The 19,106-nt window shown below is 46.1% G+C and overlaps 1 protein-coding gene across 3 annotated transcripts in view; it reads right to left on the bottom strand.

Annotated features, from left to right (window-relative positions):
- Positions 1–7,899: 7,899 nt before the first annotated feature.
- Positions 7,900–19,106, bottom strand: part of si:ch211-137a8.4 (neurofilament heavy polypeptide) — a 38,098-nt gene continuing 26,891 nt past the window's right edge. For all 3 annotated transcript variants that reach the window (XM_040039698.1, XM_040039697.1, XM_040039700.1), the window contains exons 2-4: positions 15,421–16,992; positions 12,691–13,224; positions 7,900–8,701 (exon numbers count right to left, since the gene is read on the bottom strand). In XM_040039698.1, coding sequence (XP_039895632.1) covers positions 8,679–8,701; positions 12,691–13,224; positions 15,421–16,783 — 1,920 coding nt within the window. In that variant the 5' untranslated portion in view covers positions 16,784–16,992 and the 3' untranslated portion in view covers positions 7,900–8,678. The remainder of the gene's footprint in view (positions 8,702–12,690; positions 13,225–15,420; positions 16,993–19,106) is intronic.

The raw sequence follows: 19,106 nt of genomic DNA, 5'->3' as shown, positions 1-19,106 counted from the left end.
TCGTCTGCGGCGATGACCGTTTGTCTCTTTGAAAAGTGTGTTTTTGTATCAGCTGTGATGTTGGGGAGAAACTTTGTTTTCCACTTCAGTCTGTAAAATTATTTTGCCGTTTGCTTTTTAAAAAAAATCAGAAGTTGTTAATAAAAAGTAAGTTATGAGCTTTGCCCCTAAATTCTGATTTTACTCACATATTTCAATTCTTATGTGTTTATTGATATTTGCATCTTATGACATTTATTGTTTATTGGCTTTATTGGTTGTTCTGATTGGTTGTCTAATGACTTTTACACAGAATAGACTACCCGTCTACCCCCCTCCCTCGAGGGGGATAACCGGGTAGTCCTCCATGGAGGATGCCACCACCACCACCATCTGCTCCTGGATCTTCCAAACAAACCGGCCTCAATCAGCCCGACTCGGCCCGCACCTCCCGGATCCCTGCAGAGCTGCGTTCTGCCCCCTCTGAGATGAGACGGCGTACAGGGTGGAGGTAGAGAACTTGTCCCGCTGCTGCAAAGAGAATAACCTGAAGCTGACGTCTCATAATGGACGTCAGCAGGCACAGACAGGTCCACTCAACTCTCACTGTAAATGGAGAACAGGTGGAATATGACCTCACCTGGTGTAGGGCTGGGCCATATCATACCGTTCACAGTAATAATGTTGGGCAACGATAAGAAAATGAAATATCAATTTGGGTAAAACGCGCATGCGCTGTGCCTTTGTTTTCATACGCACATGGCGGAGAAAGCGGATCGTTGAACTAAACAGATGAACCTGAACTGGTTTGTAAAAATGCTGCAGCTTCAGTGGTGTGGAACTGGTTTAGCTTTCGTCCGTCAGATACACAACAAAGCACTATTTTTGGTAGAGCATGCTAGCGGGCCGTCGTTATTACCGTGTTGTTTGGAAAATACGGCACACTTAAAATCATCCTTTGATTTTTCTGAAAGTCGACAGAGCCCCTTATAACCCCGTGTGCCTTATGTATGAACTCTGGTCGTGTTTACTGACCTCGAAACGATTTTATGTGCACGGCGCTCGAAAATCTGTCAAATGTTTTAGTACGACTTTGCTAAGCTACGAAGCCGCACCGCTTGATGGATTGTCGGAGCGTTACGGCTGTCGTAGGCGGAGCCTCGCAGAGTGATATGTACTGTGCTTCAACATAATGTTACCGCAGGGGTCGGTAACCTTTCTGATGACGAGTGCATCTACAATTTGCTCAGCAGTCAGTGTGCCATATGATTGCATTAGCAATAAATTTAATAACGCTCTATATTAACAGTTACACATTATATAGAACTTTATAGAATTATATTTGTTTGCAGATGTTGGCAGCTGTCAGCGAATAGTTATCAGCTATTTTGAAACAAAAACAGACTTTTTATCCATAACAGCAAATGAACTGTACAACAGAAAATGCAAATGCTATTTATGGTCTCCTCACAACAATGATAAGAAAAATAAACTGGGCCAATATGGCATGTTTGTTAATACAGGGATACACATGTTAATGTGATCTCTGGTCTCCCACTCAGAGACACGGGTCTCAGAGTGTCCAGCATTCAGAGGCTACCTGAGGACTCACGTGAGAGAAAATCTGCTCACACAGACATGTAGAGCCAAATACTGTCAATAAGGCCTCTGCAATGTTCTGAAGACAGTTAAACCTGTCAGGTAGTGACGTCCAGCAGGTGAACATGCAGCTCCATGAACACGCACAGCTGTGGATTCCAGCTGCGTCTGTAGTTCTGCAAACTTTGACACGGATGTATCCGTGTGTTTCCGTGGTGCTGATGCTGCGCTGAGCGCACAGCTGCTGAAGCATTTGAAGTGTTGGAATGTGGAAATTTCATCGCTCAAAGTGATTTTTAGCCAATTACAAGTTGAATCTGGTAGTTGGGGTTGTTAGCTAAGATACCGTCATTAAGAAGCGGCACAACTAATGTGTCTATGCGAGCTGATTTGCAATGTGCACCGCTGGCCCGGCCATTTATTTTTTTAATGCACCTTCTCAGATTAACTCACTGCCTGTCGTGCCCAGGGCTGGACTGGGACAAAAAAACAGCCCGCGCATTTTGACTAGAGACCGGCCCCCCAGGTATTAAAGCCATAAAGCCTTTGAATGAAAGCAAACGCTGTTGTGACAGTGATGTACGCTGTCTTGTTGGTATATGTATGATTTCTATGCATTTTACATCAGATAAAAGCTTTGGTTGTAAGATTCAGATAATTATTTAATAAAAGCGAGACTTTTTAAATGAGAATAAGAAAGAAAAGTATTTCTTTGTGCCCCCCTCTCCCTGTTAATGCCCTACCTGCCCCCCTGGCAACACTTTGCTAGACCCGCCCCTGCACAGTTACCAGCTGTCAGCTACTTAGAAACAGATCCTGGTGTTATTTGTCTCTCAGAAACAGTTCATAACTTCAACTCATTCATGTCACCTAAAAGGTAAACCTGTTTCTCCATCACAGCTCTGATGGTTCAGTAAGGACATCTCCTGGTTTCATCTTCATGTTTCCCTCTCACCACATATCCAAACCGACATCATGACCAATGTTCCCTCTAATGTTTCATGTGTCTGAGCGAACACTTGGACCACTGTGAGCAACAGCAGACGTGTGCACTGTGGTCACGCCAGCATCCAAGTTACATGTTTATTAAAATAATCACATTACAGCGTTTACATTTATGTTAGACAACTTTTAATTAACTGCTTTAGCCCAGTTACAGTGACAATTTAAACAAATCTAGTTCCTGACCTGTGTAGCATGTTAACACTATTGGAAGGAAAAATAACTTGAACTCCAATTTTGAAAACACAACTTTCTTTCTTTTCTTTTTTTTAAATAAAGCTCTGACTTGTATTGTGAGTCTGTGGTCTAGGAGAGAGTCTGTAACTCTGTCTGCAAAATACAGTAAATAATGACCAATGTTGGGCAATTAATTATATAGTTACTTCTTCAAAAAAGTTACTGAGTCATGCAAACAACAAAGTTTTTTGCAGCTTTTACCTAAAAATGCAGCCAAGGTGTTTTTAAATAAACATTTCAAACTATTTACAGAACAATCAGCTGCTCTGCATCAAATCTGATGCCACACAAATTATTTGTGCCGCTCCAAAAAATCATTTCTGTCCACTATGAGATGAAGGAGAACAACAGCCTGATACCTGCAGGCCTGACAGCAGCAGACGTATCACTGCTGTAACACCTGTAACACTCAGCAGTCGCCTCATTGTTCTGACACACACAACAAAACTACTGACTACACTACACACTAACTACACACTAACTACACACTAACTACACAAGATTTGCGCTAAACGTTGCAAATCTCTCACATCTCAAAACACGCCGTCACTCCTAAAACTTCCCCCTCCCTAAACAACTAAATACCATGTTGCCATTGATTGGTCCACATGGTACATTTTTACACCAATAGGAAAGGCTGGGCGGGGGGTTGGTTTTGCTCACAGGCTTTCGAGCGTTTTCCAAATATAAACAACGACAGTATTCAGGAAGAAAAACAAACATTGCAGATATTTTTATCATAACTCTGGTTTTACGTGTTCTATCAACACAATTTAAAAACTGGTATAAAGTCCACACTTTTCCCGTCAGTTGTTCCGTCTGTCCTGCTCACATCTCCAATGGTTGTTCATGTTGTCATTAACGTGGCTTCACTCCACATCAGCCGCTTTGCTAAAACACCGGTGTCGGCACATAAGGACGCGTCATAGCCTGTCAGCGACGTTGATTAGCTGCGTATATACGGATGTGAATCACATGAGTCTGGACTGTGGGATAAGGTGGCATCGTTCTGATCCCATACAGGAGCAGCCAGTCACTCACTGACTAACACTGCAAAACACAATTGTTAAAGTTTTAATGTTAATTTCAATTCAGGTCAGATTTTGTTTGTGTGCAACGCAGATTCTCTGTGCGCAGAGACGTGCCAGCAGTGCGCTATTGCCCGCAGTTTTTACAGCTGTGGCTCCAGCAAACATCAGCTGATAATTGAAATTAATATGAAATAAATTCTAACAACAGCTGATCAAGCTTAAACGTGCTGCTGTTGTTTAGCGCAACATCCGCTGGTTTCCTGTTTCTGGCGCAAAGTGGGCGATAAACAAACAAGAGAGAAAAGCCGATCAGCTGATCATTGATCAGTTTCATGATTGAAGTAGGAACAGGAGAGAGAGGAGAAGAGGCATCTGTGCAGCGTAAACACAGAATAACTCCAGCTTTGTGTCTTTTTCATTGTAGCTGAAGTCCGGTGTTCTGGGAATCCATCCTACCTGGCCCGGGACAAACTGTGTTCCTTCTCAGCTCAACACAAAACGAGTAATATTTTCTCTGAATGCGGGACGATTCCGTTTTGTACAGGACGGTTGGCAACTCTACTAACTAACCTTATGAATAAAATAAAGTTCACTATCAGTGACATCATAGCACCACCCAGCTGTATAGAAACTCCGTCATGCTAGCTCACGCAGTACGAGTTATTGTAACTGACTGTAAAAAGTCAGCACAACAAAAATAAACTCCACCTAAACTTGGTTTATATCTGACCCAGAGGGACTGCAGGTCAGAACTTCTTACCTGAAGTTCAGTTCACCTGACACTCGGACCAGCGGCCGCCTCGGGTCTCTCCTCCTCCTGCCTCCCCTTTCCCTCATCCACCCGCTGGCCTGAGTGGAAGCTCCGCCACAGCCACCACCAAACAACTGAGTTATTGTTACACATTGACCAGCATCTGGCCAATCGACCACCTCTCACTGTTTATACCGTTACCAAAGAATAAAATAAAATAAAAAAATCATTGACCCATAAAAACGAAAAATCACAGTCCAGCTATGGTCGTGCCATCAGTTAACCCTTCGTGTGCCAGCTGCGGCGTGCCCGGGGTTGCCGACCCCTGATATTACCATATTGTGTGTGTTTAACCTCTTTTTAAGTTTTGTGGATATTACACATGGTTATGCTGAGGACATGTCGGCCAGTTTCCACTGGAAATGCCTTTTGGTTAAACTGTCAGCGAGGAAGTTGCATTTGCACTGTTACGTTTTTATATAACTTTAATGCAGATAAAAAACAGCTGCTTGTTTAAGTGAAAATGCACTGATGGTGCACTAATAAAGTTGTGGCGTTGTAAAGTATTTTGTCTCGTGTCAGTTATATTGTCAGTTATATTGTTATCGCAAATTTTCAAATGTATATCGTGATAAATATTTTTGGCCATGTCCCCCTGCTCTAACCTGGACCATTGCCATCTTCCTGTTTCAGGTAAAGCAGGCCCATCACAGAGCCCTGGCATCCCCGCCCACCGCCTGCTTGACCCGATGCACCTGAGGTCAGTCAGGTCCACACCTCCAGACTCACTAACAGCTTCCTCCCCTGGGCCATCAGACTGCTAACAAACCCCTCCCCTCTCCACCCACCCACGAATCATCACTCAGGCCACTCAGACTCTATTCGCCTCTGAGTACAACTATTTTGTTTCCTCCTTGATTGTATATATTTACACTGTATGTCATTTATTCCTGCTGTCTGCTATTTCTATTTTATTCTGGCACAGTTAGCGCAGAGAACCCGGACGATGAACTAAAAAGTTACACCGAGCCTCAGAATAAGATGGTTTATTTTGAACAAGGACTTATGCAAAGCTGCTCTAGCAGAGTCCGAACTAAGAAAGCTAAAGAATTTGTGTCCAAGTACACTTTTAAAAAGCCAGTAAAGCCTCAATTAGTTTCAAACTGTGAATCATGCAAAGCATGAAAAACTGGCACTGAGCATGAGCAGAAAGGGTTTCTTTAAATAAAACATTCAAATTTGGGTTATCTGTCTTTAATGAAATGAAGAATAGAATTCGTCCAAACTTGAGGACGGCTGCTGGAGCCTGGATGTTAGTCTGTGCGCTGGTGTTACTTTAATCCTAAAAGCAGAGGCCTGTGGGCCCCGTTCGTGTAGGTGTTGCTCTGTAATTAGCAGCTGGTGTCTCTGCGTTATAATCCCGATTTGTAATCCGTCTGTTCGGCCTGTTTTTTCCCGTCTTTGACCTGAACTCAGAAAAAGACGACTTTAACCACCGAGCTGTTATTCCGACATCGTCTCCATCTGCTATTCAGAGCTGTTCCCAACATGAGCGGGTATTAACACACGCCGTCCATTAAGATGTCTTTAAATGACAAAGCAGCAGTTTTCCTCAGGGTGTTTCCGTGTGTGTGTGCACACGCTCGGCTACTGTACTCCCACATTATGGCTGTAATAACATAATCCCAGAGATTTGGCCTGACAGCGAGACAGTATGCTGCCGATTTTAACTGACAGCGGGGAATTATCACCATCACACACTTCACAGACGGCGAGACATGTGTTATTACTGCTGCCGTGAGTGTCAACGTTTGGCCCGCGGACCTTCACCCGGACACTGGAAGCTCGACTCTCTAATCTCCACCAGTAAACCTTCTACATATATACAGCACACGATTTTCTGCTGCACGGCCCTCGTCTCTTAGCCCCTCCCCTCCACCCTTTGAGACCCATTTGATTTAGGAGTAACAACATCAGGCAAGTCAAATGCTGTTCTTACAAAGGGGATCTACACTGCTGCTCCGACATTCCACTTTCTTTTATAAATGTTGCTCAGATATTGGCTGAAACTCAGCAGGACCAAATCCTCGATGATGAGAGTGAATGGAGCTAAAATGATTTCCTGTTTTAAAACACCAAAGCAGTTATCACAATCCAGCATCAGTCATGGAAAATTACATTTATGTCCTTTAGTTTTCCCTCAGAGTGAACCGATTGGATCCTACTGGATAGTGTAGTAGTAAGACTACATGCCTTTGGAGTGGGAGTTGCAAGTTCAATTCCAGCTGTGTGGAGGAGGGGACCACTCTCACGGCTAGAGATTGATGAGGGACATCACGCTACGGCGAGGAGGAGCCAGGACGGCAGGTCAGGGGGGAGACGCCATCACCCCCACCCTGAGAATGGGTATCAAGCCCCAAATGATAGGATCATGAACTAGCCTGTTTCCTGTTGTGTGATGGTGTCAGGTCCTGCAAGCCCTCACCTGTTGTGTGATGAGTTTAAGCACGTTTATATAAAACATTCATTCTGCTTCTGTTGTTCATGAACAAACATTATTTTATGATCTGCATTCTTGCTTCATCCTGGATTTCAGCCACTATGAGGCCCTTCTGTGTAACTGAGGGAACGTGACAGTTAAACTTTGCACAGCTTCATTAACTAGAACTAAAATGAATACGCTAAATGGCTACTGACAGCGTGGACTGCTTTCACTCTACTTGCACAAACGTGATGCTTTATTTAAGATAAAGATGTTGCAGAGGTCGCCGAGTCCTTTATAAAGTTTTGATCCACCTGTGCGACACCAGCGTCCGGCATACGGACGTCCTGGACCGTCCACAGGAAGCAGCAGCCGCCTGCTGCCAGATAATACACGCAGATCTACTTTAATACAAAGAAATCTCGTATTATTCCACCCGTTACGTAAAAGGATGAGATTATCGATATGCAGATTAACGAGCGCCCAATCATATTTCAGCATATCGCCCCGCCCTCCCCTCAAACCATAGGAGCCTTCAGGCGTGCAGATAAAAATAGAAACCTGCAGTTTAGTTGTTAGATTTTAGTCTTTATTGTACTATTTCTTTTCTTGACAATTTGCTAGCGGACATGTGAAAACTTGGACCAACAAAACATCATTATTATTATTATTATTATTTTAATTACAGCATAATCGTCGGTAACAGTGAGAAGATGTTTTTAAAAAATAAAAACAAAAGAAGAATTGAAACCAAACGGGAACAAAACAAACAAAAAGAAACAGTTTGACTTTAATATTCAATGACGGATTTTCCTTTTTTTTTTTTTTCTTCGTTTTAAATTCATGTACACAATATAACAGTCTAAAAACATTAAACACACAGAGCTGAAGACATTGCAGTGTTGGTGGGGAAGTGGCAGTCCTTGGGGCGGTTTATATATGGAAGCAACATGGTCCTGCTGTACTGTCAAATATCTACGGGGGGCAAAGATGGGGAGGAAGAAGTAGAAGAGGAGGAGGAAGAGGAGGAGGAGGAGAGGGGGGACTACAAACCAAAATGGCCGTCGATATAAAACTAACAGTCTTTTTCTCTCTCTCTTTTTTTTTTTTTTTTTTTTTTTTATGTAATCCACCAATCAGGAGTCGGTAGAGCTTCGGGAAGAGAAGGGGGAGGAAAGTGGAATGTCTCGATTTTCATTTTTTATTCTTCATTTTCTCTCGTAGACAATATAAAATCTCACAGACAAGCAAAGAAAGGATTAAGAAAAGAAAAGACTGGATGTTTGTATCGGACAGAGGGGGTGGATGGATGAAGGATGGATGAAGGATGGATGGACAAAAAGAAGGGCTTGAATTATTGCTTTCCGAGTAATCATTTTTCTTCTCATCTACATGAATTGCATCTTTCTCTCCGTCTCTCGTTTCTCATGTTGGTTTGATAACACGTGATTACTCCATTTATTGGGAGGGATGAAGGGAGAGAGGAGGAGGACGGGGAGGAAATAAGAGGACAAGAAAGTGGAGGAGTTGGGGGGGGTGGGGCTCAGAGCTCCTTGCTCAGCGAATCCCGGGCAGTTCTAATCCTCTTTGTGTGGCCTCACACGTTTCCCGCCTTTTTGTCTGGTAAATGATAACAGAAGAGATCGAAAAAAAGGATTAAAAAATTGGAAAAAAGAAGAAGCAACAGTCACATAAAAGGGTTAAATGCTGCGCGTGTGTTCAGTGGTTTAGTACGAGGAGGTTGGTCTCACAGGACGCACACAGAGCAGAACAACACAACACAACGACAGCTGACGAGGACAACAATGAGTCGTCACATCATGGAGGATCACGTGACAGCTACTCTACCTGTGCTTGTGCTCTTTGTGCTCGTGACCTTGAGGAGGAGATTTGCCCTCTAGTAAATAAACCCGACCACCCACCGCAGCCTGTCTTTGCCTCGCTCACACAGAAAAACCTCCGAGAGCGAGCGAGGGAGGAGAGTCTGTCCAGACCCAGCTTTTCTCTCCCGTTGCTGTCTCAGCTACAGCTAGTGAGAGCTAGAAGCCACCTGAGGATCGAGGTCAGAGGTCGAAGCGCTGTGACAAAACCGGTGCCTTAAACGTGATTCGTGTAAAACTAGCAGCAGGATGCACAGAAGCTTGTGCGATCACGGAGCTGCGTTTTCACGTTATTCCAGTTTGAACCACAAGATGGAGCCGCGAGTCAGCACGGTATCCAATCTGATCCGAATCCAGCACACGTACGAAAGACGGACTCAGCACATCAAGTCCTGTTTAACGCCTCGAGACGTTTTTCACCGTCGCCACCTCTGCGTTTTGAGACCAGATGTGATGAGTGAGCACACAAACTGAAGCACACTGCAAGCTCATTGGATTAACATCCTTTTCTGAGTCCAACGTGGCCATAAATTACTAAATTAACTCCTTGCTTTATTTTGCCAACGTTAAAAGGCTTTTAAAACATTTCTGCATCACTGATTCCCGAAGTGTGAGCTGCAGCCCCCTGCAGAAAGAATGCAGCTTTAAGGCACTTGTGCACTGGCTTCACTTCAGACCCAAAAGATGCGTTTTTATATTATCAATGCAGTGACGGTTACAATAACACTTCATGCACTGAACTTGAGACTTTCCACAAATTAATCTTCCTGCGTTATCGACGGCAGTTTGGACTTGCACAGCATCCATAAGGAAAATAACAGAGAAACCAACTCTGCACTGGCCGGAGAAGAAAGGAGGTTTAAATGCACAAACATGGTAATTCTGTTACTACAGATGTAAAGACATCTGAGTCTTTCTCCAAGAGCTGTGCCACATCATTTATTTGGTTTCCAAACCTCTCACCTTCTCTGCTCATCACACACTTAGCCTTAAAAAGCTGCAGCATTTTCAGTTGGAAGCTCCACCAGTATGTCAACCAAGCAGCCAGTTAGAGGGCTGGAAACTGAAAGCACAACGCCGAAGTGCCAAAAACAGAGTCGGTGTTAAAATGTGCAACTTTACATCAGAAAGAAGCACGTTTACAGGCTGATACAGACACTGGTCTCACCACCAATTAGGGGTTAGGGGCGTGGCCTCTTTGACTGACAGGTGGACGGTGACACAGGTGGCTGTAGGTGCTAGTGGTCTGCTAGGCTTCACCTCAGCTAACTGGAGTCCCTGAACTGGACCTCTGGGTCGCGTTTGTGCTGTTGGAGCCTTTTGGAGTATTTTTAATGGCATCATGTGACCAATAATACGGCTGCTGTGAGGTCATTCATGCTAGCAGACGGTCCATGAAGTTTTGCTGAGTGAAATTTTAGATGCTTCATCCAAAAATCTGAACTAATTATCAGAGCTGAAATTTTCATCTGTTTTGGTATGGCATTTATTTCCATGCTTGTTCTTTGTGCCACCAAATAAAAACCCTTCACCGAGCGTTTCAGCAGAGCCCAGCTGCTGGTGTCGCAGACAGCTCGGCACACTGTCCTAAACACTGGGCGTTAAACCGAGCTCATTTTAGCAAAAGACTTGGAGCTTCAAAGAGACTCCCCGTGAACAGCACAGCAGCAGCAGGAGGAGCTGCGATCCTCTCTGCGAGCATCTGCCGGGCTGCAAGAGATCAAAGCGAGGCGCTCGCTGGACACCGAGCCTCATGTAGCGCTTGAATGAAGAGGAGGCTGAAAGTGATAAATAATGGAGGAGGAAACAGAGCACCTTCTGGTTCGCAGGCACTTCACCTCCTACTGCTCAGCGTCCAGCAGCTCCTGCCGGCCCCCTGGTGGGAACGGGGGAAGTGGTGGGAACAGGAAGGAAAAGAGCAAGTCCAGGGAGCAGACCGCCCCCACGTAAAGAAGAGAAAAGGCTCCAAATGTCAGGAGATGCTAAATTTCACCTCCATCGTCACACTTCCTCGTGCCTGTCCTCGATCCTCTCGTGTGTGGGTCAAAACCTACCAAAGCGACTTCAACATCAAATTAGCTCTAACGGGATGTGCCGCAGAGCAGATGATCTGATATTTACATTTTCATACACGTCCACGAGCAGCCGGCTTCCTCCCGCGCTCGCCACCTGAGTCCCGGTCACCGTTGATGGCTTTTTGCTGCTCATCTGTGCATGAACTCTCCCTCTCTGCTGAACACTCGCAGGTGATTCGCTGCTGAGCAAACATCTACTCTACGACTTACTTAAAGGGATTCAGGAAGAACTGTTATGTTTACTGAGCGATCGCCCAGAAAAGCTGGCATGCCTATAAATACAGTGCGTGGTTCTGTGCGTGCACCTTTCAACGTACAGGTAAACAGCGTCAGTCAGTGCGTGGGCTGAATATGGAGCTGGTCACGGTTAGCCTAGCTTAGCTTAACGACTGAATGCAGGCGGGGTGAAACGGTAACCTTTCAAACAGCTTTGAACCATCAGTCCCAGCAGCTCGAGTTTGCCGTCACACCTGTATTTCAGCAGGAGACTGCAGTGAGTCGAGCGCCAGTGTTACAGGGCTGTGGTGATATCAGAGTGTAACGCAAACGGTGACCATAGGCTAGATTTTACCCCGGCTGCGGTGCAGGTCTCTGTCACCACGGAGGCCAGCAGCTGGTTGGATTGGGGCTTCAAACAGCCACCTGCAGCTCTTTAACCTCTTATTGTACAGGTTCAGTAAGAAACATCTGTATTCACTCATCTACCTGCGCTCTCAGGTGTTTGGGCTGCTAGACTATACATCATCTCTTCTGACCACACTATTAAACTCAGCTAAGTCTTCATGACTCTGCTCCAGGCCAATCTTTCACCACGACTCTGACCTGCTGTGGAGCTTCATCTGAGTCTAATCACCAAAAAAATTTATTACTTAAACTAAATAAATTAAATTCAATTCTTTCAAATCGTGTCTTCTTATTGAATTTCAAAGTTCAAAGGAAATCCTGTTTCAGATTCAGTAACTGCATGTTTGTTAAGTCACCGCAGACAAAGTTCAGTTTACATCTCAGTGCTAAACTCTGGAGCGCCTGCAGGCGTCAGCTGTTTTCCTGCTTTTCATTTGTTTTCATTCTGAATCAGATTTTTTTGTATTTGTGACATTTGAGGAGACTGCTCCTCCTCCTGCTTTCAGTCGTTGCACAAAGATAGGCTCCTCCCCTCAGAGCTCCATGATCGCCACGTCTGTGCTAATCTGTGCTAACGTGTGTGTTACTTTACATTGTCACATTTCACTGTATCACGTGTGTGTGTGTTCCTAGTATCGGGCGTCGGCATCATAGCACCCGTTTAACCCATTGTCCACACACAGCTCCTTCTCTAATTGGTCGGTTGCTGCTGACATCACGTTTTGAACAATGACCACGGCCACCTCTCTTAGATCCCTCTTCCTCATTTCCTCCTCCTCACCCTCTCTCTGGTCATGTGAATCTTCAGCATCGTGACAACCTCCATTCTGCGGAGACTCCGCCACCCCCTGCCCTTCCCCCTTCTCCCCGCTAACAGCTAATGCTATCTGCGTCTGGCGGTCCCTGTGTGCGGCGCGTTTATTGCTATCGTTTGTTAGCGCTTCTTGCCGTTTGCCGTTAGCTTCTCCGTCTTTGCTGCTGCTGCTGTTCTGAGGCTCGTCAGAGTCCCGGTCGGCGTGCTCTAACTCACCGCTGTTCACGGCCGCCGTGGCGTTGATGATCTTGGCGTTGGCCTCATCTTTCACCCCTCCCGCCTCCTTGCTCTTCTTCATGGGGCTGCTCCCCGTCGTCTTTTCCTCCTCCTCCTCCTCCTGGTGATTATGTGTGGCGTTCTCCTCCTCTGTGCCGTTGGAGCAGCCGTTCTCCCCGTTGGTCACCGGAGCTTCGGCCGTCGTCTTCTCCGGCTCCTTCTCCGGCTCCTTCGCCACCTCCGCTCCACTCTCCTCCGCTGGTGTCTTCTCAGCTGCCGTCGCTGCATCTTTGTCGTTGGCCTCCGCGGTCGCTGCGGCAGCTTCGCCGTCAGCGCCTCCCTCCTCTGTCGCCGCCGCCGCTGCCTCTCCTCCCTCTGCGGCCTCCTCCTCCTTGGCGCCCTCGCCCGTGTCCACACTGGTGGACTTGCCCTTTCGCATGATGAAGTTCTTCAGGGAAACCGCACGGCCAAAATGTGAGCGCTTGGCTTTGGCCGACTTTCCGTCTTTGCCGTCCTCTGTGGCGCCTTCCTCACCTGGAGTGGAAAAAAGCATTTGAGGTTAAAGTTCATCAGGGTGTGCATCAATTAGTCGCACAGGATTACAGCAGGTGAGTGGAAGAAGTGTTTATCAAGTGTTAGCAAATATTTATATTACTAAAAACAAATTTATTGATTAAAAATATTAGAGTCTGACCTCGTCTTTGAGGTCCAGATCTCTAAGCTTCTAACTTGTCCGATATTTTTAGTAGCTCCACCTATGGCATCAATGTAAAAATCCCACGTAGCCTCATTCTCACGTTATCGTATTCACGCCGCTGCTCACCCAGCGCGGTGCCAACATTTAATCTAATTACACTGAAGACTGTAAGTCCTTATCATATCACGTCTTATCAAATACATCCCTTTCTTCTTGTTTTAGGATTTCATTAATTTTGCTAATGTGGTCCTTTCTTACACTTGGCAAACATTCATGAAATTCATTCAATCACATTCTTCAAACAAAAAGACAAATGTTCATTTCCTTTTGAAGAAAACAGTTGATAAGTAGTAAAACCAAAGATAAGCTGTCGAGTCTATTTTGTAAAGTGCTTCTGATATTTCTGTAGTTTGGTTTCTTTTTTAAGATTTTCCTTCTTCTACGTTAAGGATCATTGCACGATCTGATATCGTCGTGTTGGTGTTGTTCCCAGATCATCATACTAAATGTTGTTCCAGGATCAACATTGCAAGTGACCAATCAGAATGTTGTGACGTCATACTTTTGCGACTTCGGGAAAAACCGACGTAAAACAAAAAACTGTACTTAAGCTGCGAGAAGCTTCTGCCCGCCGATCAACGGACCCTGACCCTGACCCTTTAATAAACGGTAAACGGTAAGCAGAACTGATATTGTACTTGCAAAATTTGGAATTTCATAAATGCACAAATGGCTTGGCGCGCAAAAGAATAACGTCACAACAATGTGATTGGTCACTTGCAATGTTGATCCTGGAACAACATTTTCATGATGATCTGGGAACAACACCATCATGACGATATCAGATCATCCAAGGATCATTACACTGTTTCTGTTGAGGTCTTTTATTGTGAAAGGCAGGAACAGGAATAAGCCCTTTTGGATAACAATGACATCATGTTATTTAAGTTTTTTTCAGGTTGTGGTGAATATTTGAGCTGCCATGTTTCCCAATGAATAAAGTTTTTCTTATCTTAAAGCAAAAAAAAAAACAAGAACAAACTTGAGATTTTTAAAATTACAACATGAAATTTCAACTCTGAACCAAAGAAGGTGGAATATTTTCTGAGCCATTAAAGAAACAAATCTCTCATTTTCACTCTGCTGTGTTCTTGTGAAGAAAGAGCAGAAAGTAAAGCTTAATTTAGTCTCTTCTGTTGACCTAAGTTAGGCTGTAATTTGAATTTCACATCACCCGTTGAATATTTTATTTGGGACAATGTTCAATTACATTACCTCCCCCAGAGTTAGCAAGCCTTTAACTCCTGCGTGTCCTTGGTGGAGAGCGACAGACTGAAACGAGTGCAAACAAGCTGCCGGCTTCAGAAGCTGAATTTTTAAACGTGTCCAACTGTGGCGCTGACAAAAACACAGCAACGCTTAAGACCTGCAGTCAGACTCTTAATACATCTCTGCTCGCTTTAACTTCCTCCAAAAGATCATGAAGCAGAAACCTGGAAATGACGACGCCCAAAGTGCAGCGATTCTCAATCTAAAGGCCAAACCCCCAGTGCAGGTCATGTGATAACTGGCGAGATATTAAATGAGTTTCATTTGGTTATAATTTTAAAAACTGTCTGAGCAGAAGCGAATGGATGGATGGAGGGGTTTTAAAGAGGAACCTCTAAAGTTTCAAGAGTTGATGAGCGTAACAACCACCAACATGCCCACACCCTGTCCTTTAGAAGAACATCTTGATGTGCAGAGTTGAAGCCGTTAAAATTCTGCATTTATGAGTAAAACAAGCCTAAATTAAAGCAAGAGTCTGCCGAGTGTGGCTAACTTATCAGCCTTGGCTCCTCCCACATTAACGCCCACATACCTGCAGAATGCAGTTACACACCTGCAGCCACTGGACCTGCACATGCTTCACAGACAGCCTGGATAAAGACGGTTGCGACTGCTTTGGCTGGCTGACGTCAGGGTGACTGAGGTCAGATGAAGACTTCGTAAAGACCAGTTATGTTCGCGCGCTCGACTCTGCGCTGACTCACCCGAGGCCGCAGGCGCCTCCTCCTCGCCTCCGGGGTGGCACTCCGTGTTGGTGCGTTTGCTCTTGGGGATGACCCGCTTCTTGAAGGAGGTCCAGATCTCGTTGGCGTGTTGTGTCACTGTTCCACCCGCTGCCGCCGCCTTCTCCTCCTCACCTCCCTCTGCTTTCTCCTTCTCCTCCCCTCCCTCTGTCTTGCCCTCCTCTGCTCCTCCCTCTGCCTTAGCTGCTTCCTCTCCTCCCTCAGCTCCTCCTGCAGGCTCCTCGGGCTTGGCGTTTTCAGCGGAGTCTTTGTCGGAGCCCTTGGCCTTGCCGCTGATGCCGGACATGGAGGTGTCCCTCTTCAAGCCCTGGAAGGTCCAGGAGCGTTTGAGCTTCCACCTCTTCTGGCCTGACTCTTTGGAGTCAAGTGTGGAGGAGTCTCCGCCACCTCCTTCTCCCTCTGCTCCTTCCTCTTTCCCATCCTCACCTCCTCCAGTCTTCTTGTGTGCCTTCTGAGCCATGAGCTTCTTGAAGGAGTGCCAGCGCTTCATGTGCTTAGTGGTTGCTGAAGAGGCCGAGGCTTTCTGTTCCCCTTCTGCACCTCCCACTGCTCCTCCTTCCTCTACGATGGAGTCTGCAGTGGTGTTAAGTGCTTCGGGATCTTCCAGCCGATCCAGAGACTTGGACCGGACCTTTACTGGTTTCTGGGGCTCTGCAGCGGCGCCCTCCTTCTTCTCAGTGCTGCGATGGGAGAAGATTCTCGCCACAGGCTTCCTGATCAAATCTCGAACTGTGGATTTCGCCTCCGCTGGTTTGCCCTTCTCCGCTTTCTTCTCGTCTTCCTTCTCTCCATTTTCCGCAGCCTTCTCTGTCGCCGCCTCACCTTCTGCACCTCCTTCTGCTCCTCCCTCCGGTGCTGCCGCTGCAGCTTCCTCCCCTCCTTTGTCGGCCTCTTTCTCCCCTCCTTCAGCCGCGCCCTCCTCGCCTCCAGCCGCGGGGGCGCTCTGCTCCTTCTTCTTCCTTCCACCCATCACCTTTCCCAGGCCACTCTTGTTGAGGAAGGAGTCCAGGAACGAGGTCTTGGGTTCAGAGGAAGTGGTGTTTTCGGAGCTCTGAGGCGGCGGCGCATCCTCGCCTGCCGCCGCGGCTCCCCCCTCCTCAGTTCCCACTGTGTCCGCCACCGCTGTGTCGTTATTCACAGTCTCTTTGTTTTCGACAACCTCGCTGTTGACGGCTGTGCCGTCTTTATCGACAGCCTCGTCTTTGACAGTCTCTGAGCTCGTGTTGGCGTTTTTGGCCGCTTGCTCCACCTCTGCTGGCTTATTTTCGGTGCTTTTTCCATCTTCCTGGACCACTGGTGCTGTGCTGGCCTCCGTTGCCGCCATCTCAGAAAGGGAAACCAAACAATAACAACAAAAAAAGTCTCTTCCTTCCGGCCTGCCTTTCTTCCCTGGCCTTCTGTCCTCCTCTTCCTCTCTCTCTCTCTAGTGTTTCGTTCCTCCCGCTGTGGTGGCGCTCTCAGGTCATGGAGAGCAGGGTTGAGAGCAGTGGCGAGGAGGAAAGATACTCAGCATCCTACTAGACCTCCAAACTCCTGCAGGAGGAAAAAAAAAGGGAGAGAGAGCGAGAGACAGATGGTTAATAGTCTGAAGCAACACCATAGGCGCTCAATGAGTCTGGTGTGGACTGTGCACCGAATGAGGAATGAAGTGTAACATGATAAGGAATCTCAGCAGGACACAAAATACAGGCATGTTTCCTAATCAGACACACACACACTAACCTTACCCTAAACATAGCCTAACTGTAACCCTGACACTAAAACCACATATTTTGTCTCTAAAATTCCTTCAACTTGTGCGACTTGGATTTTGGTCCCTATAAGTACAGTAAACTTGCAATTTTTGGGCCACACAAAGATATAAATACACGCAACACACCTTGAAAAGGATGAAATGCAAAACCTACACAGAAGTGGAAGGCCTCGGTGTCGCGCTCACAGGATCTTGTAACGCATTTGTTGCTTTGCTTGTTGTCGTTCAGCACGATTTATTTATTTTTTTTTACAACCCCATCAGCCATCAGCATCACAGGAGAGTGGGACGGGATGTTAGCTTCAATCATAAATTGACACCAATTGTGTTCTTTATGATGTATAAGAACACAAGCACTGACTCAGCAAAAGTACATTTTGGGTAATCATCGTGTATTTTATATGTTTGGTACGTGGCACCAATTAGACACTGTCCGTCTTGTTCTGAGAGACGCACATGAAACACCTGCTGGTGAGATCAGTGTGCTGCTGGTGTGGTTTGTTTTCATTGAGGAAAACTATAAAACACGACCAGACTGCTGCTTCCAAACATTCCTCGGTTGTAACACATTTTGACAGTTTAATGAATGAATCAGCAGATCAATGACTCACACACACGGGTGCACGAGTGCCGACGCAGAGTAATTTTCAGCTCTGAGAGTCCAGACGTTTAGTGCGCACAGTCGCACACTCTCAGAGGAGAAGGTGAAAAGAGTGAGTCAGACGCCGATGGAGAGGCACTCAGGTGGAGAGACAATCACACAGAGGAGAGGCAGACGGGGGGAGCGAGGTGTAAACACATACATCACATGCTCCAGATAATCTCACACTATGCTGTTGCCACAACTGACTGACCGGCCAACTGGATGGCTTACTGGTCGACTGCCTGTCTTTCTGGCTTGCTGATGGGACGGATGACTTGCGCTCATTATCCCGTGATGGCTGAGCGGCGCGAGAGGCAGATTTACGGGCCGTCTGATTTGTTGTTCAACACCTCTGTAGTAAAGATTTGGATTTACATAAATAAATCCCGGTGAGGACGACACGAAGCGTTTGTGTTAGACGCTTGGTTTACCCGGCCACCCCAATCACTAATTTTACAGCACTGCTTTTACCTTTGCACGTTGTCGCAACCATCTTACTCTAGAGTGAATGACATAAACTGCTGCTGGTTTTAGTTCAAATCAAGTTCAATTTCATACCTACGCACACAAAAAGCGAAACCCCGTCATTATGCAGAAACAATAACTAGAAACAAAACAATGCAGCAAAAAGCCACGAGGGCTCTCAGATATAACGGACGGCAATCACAGAGAGCAGTTACTGAGTGATGTGTGCACATCTGCACACCTGCGACAGACCTCGCTGACATTGCTCGGAGGAAATACGAACGAAAGGAAATCTGTGGGAAGAGCAAAGAGCTCCCTGCGACATAGTGCCACATCTAAATGACGTGTTATCTTTACTACCTTCGCTGTGACATTTGATACCAACATTATGTGGCTTTGCCCCAAAGTGCTGTGTCCCGGCCTGACCGACTCACTCATTTATATATTCATGCCTGCCAGTGTTGACGCTTCAAAGGTTTGGTGAGAGCAGGTGATAAAAGCCCTTTTTTGCTAAACTAATCGTTGTAATAAAAGATTGTGGCGACAGAGGACGGCGTCGAAGTGCTTCATCCATGCATCACTTCTTTGCTGCTTGCAGCAGTCTCAGCAGAGATGCCCGGATCTCCTCTCGCCATCTCCTTCATCAGAGTCACCTTCACGCCCTTCAGAGGAAGCTCCTTTCTTGCACTCTTAGCTGAGATTATACTCTTTTGGCCGCGACCCACAGCTGGTGGTCGTGTGAGCTCAGCTCAGTTCTCTCGTTGCCACAAATATACTGACTGCGAA

The sequence above is a fragment of the Simochromis diagramma genome, unplaced genomic scaffold (genome assembly GCF_900408965.1).
Source record: "Simochromis diagramma unplaced genomic scaffold, fSimDia1.1 OVJJ01000031.1, whole genome shotgun sequence".
Classification (NCBI taxonomy): domain Eukaryota; kingdom Metazoa; phylum Chordata; class Actinopteri; order Cichliformes; family Cichlidae; genus Simochromis; species Simochromis diagramma.
The sequence above is the reverse complement of the archived record's forward strand: the minus strand, read 5'-3'. Positions and strand labels throughout refer to the sequence as shown.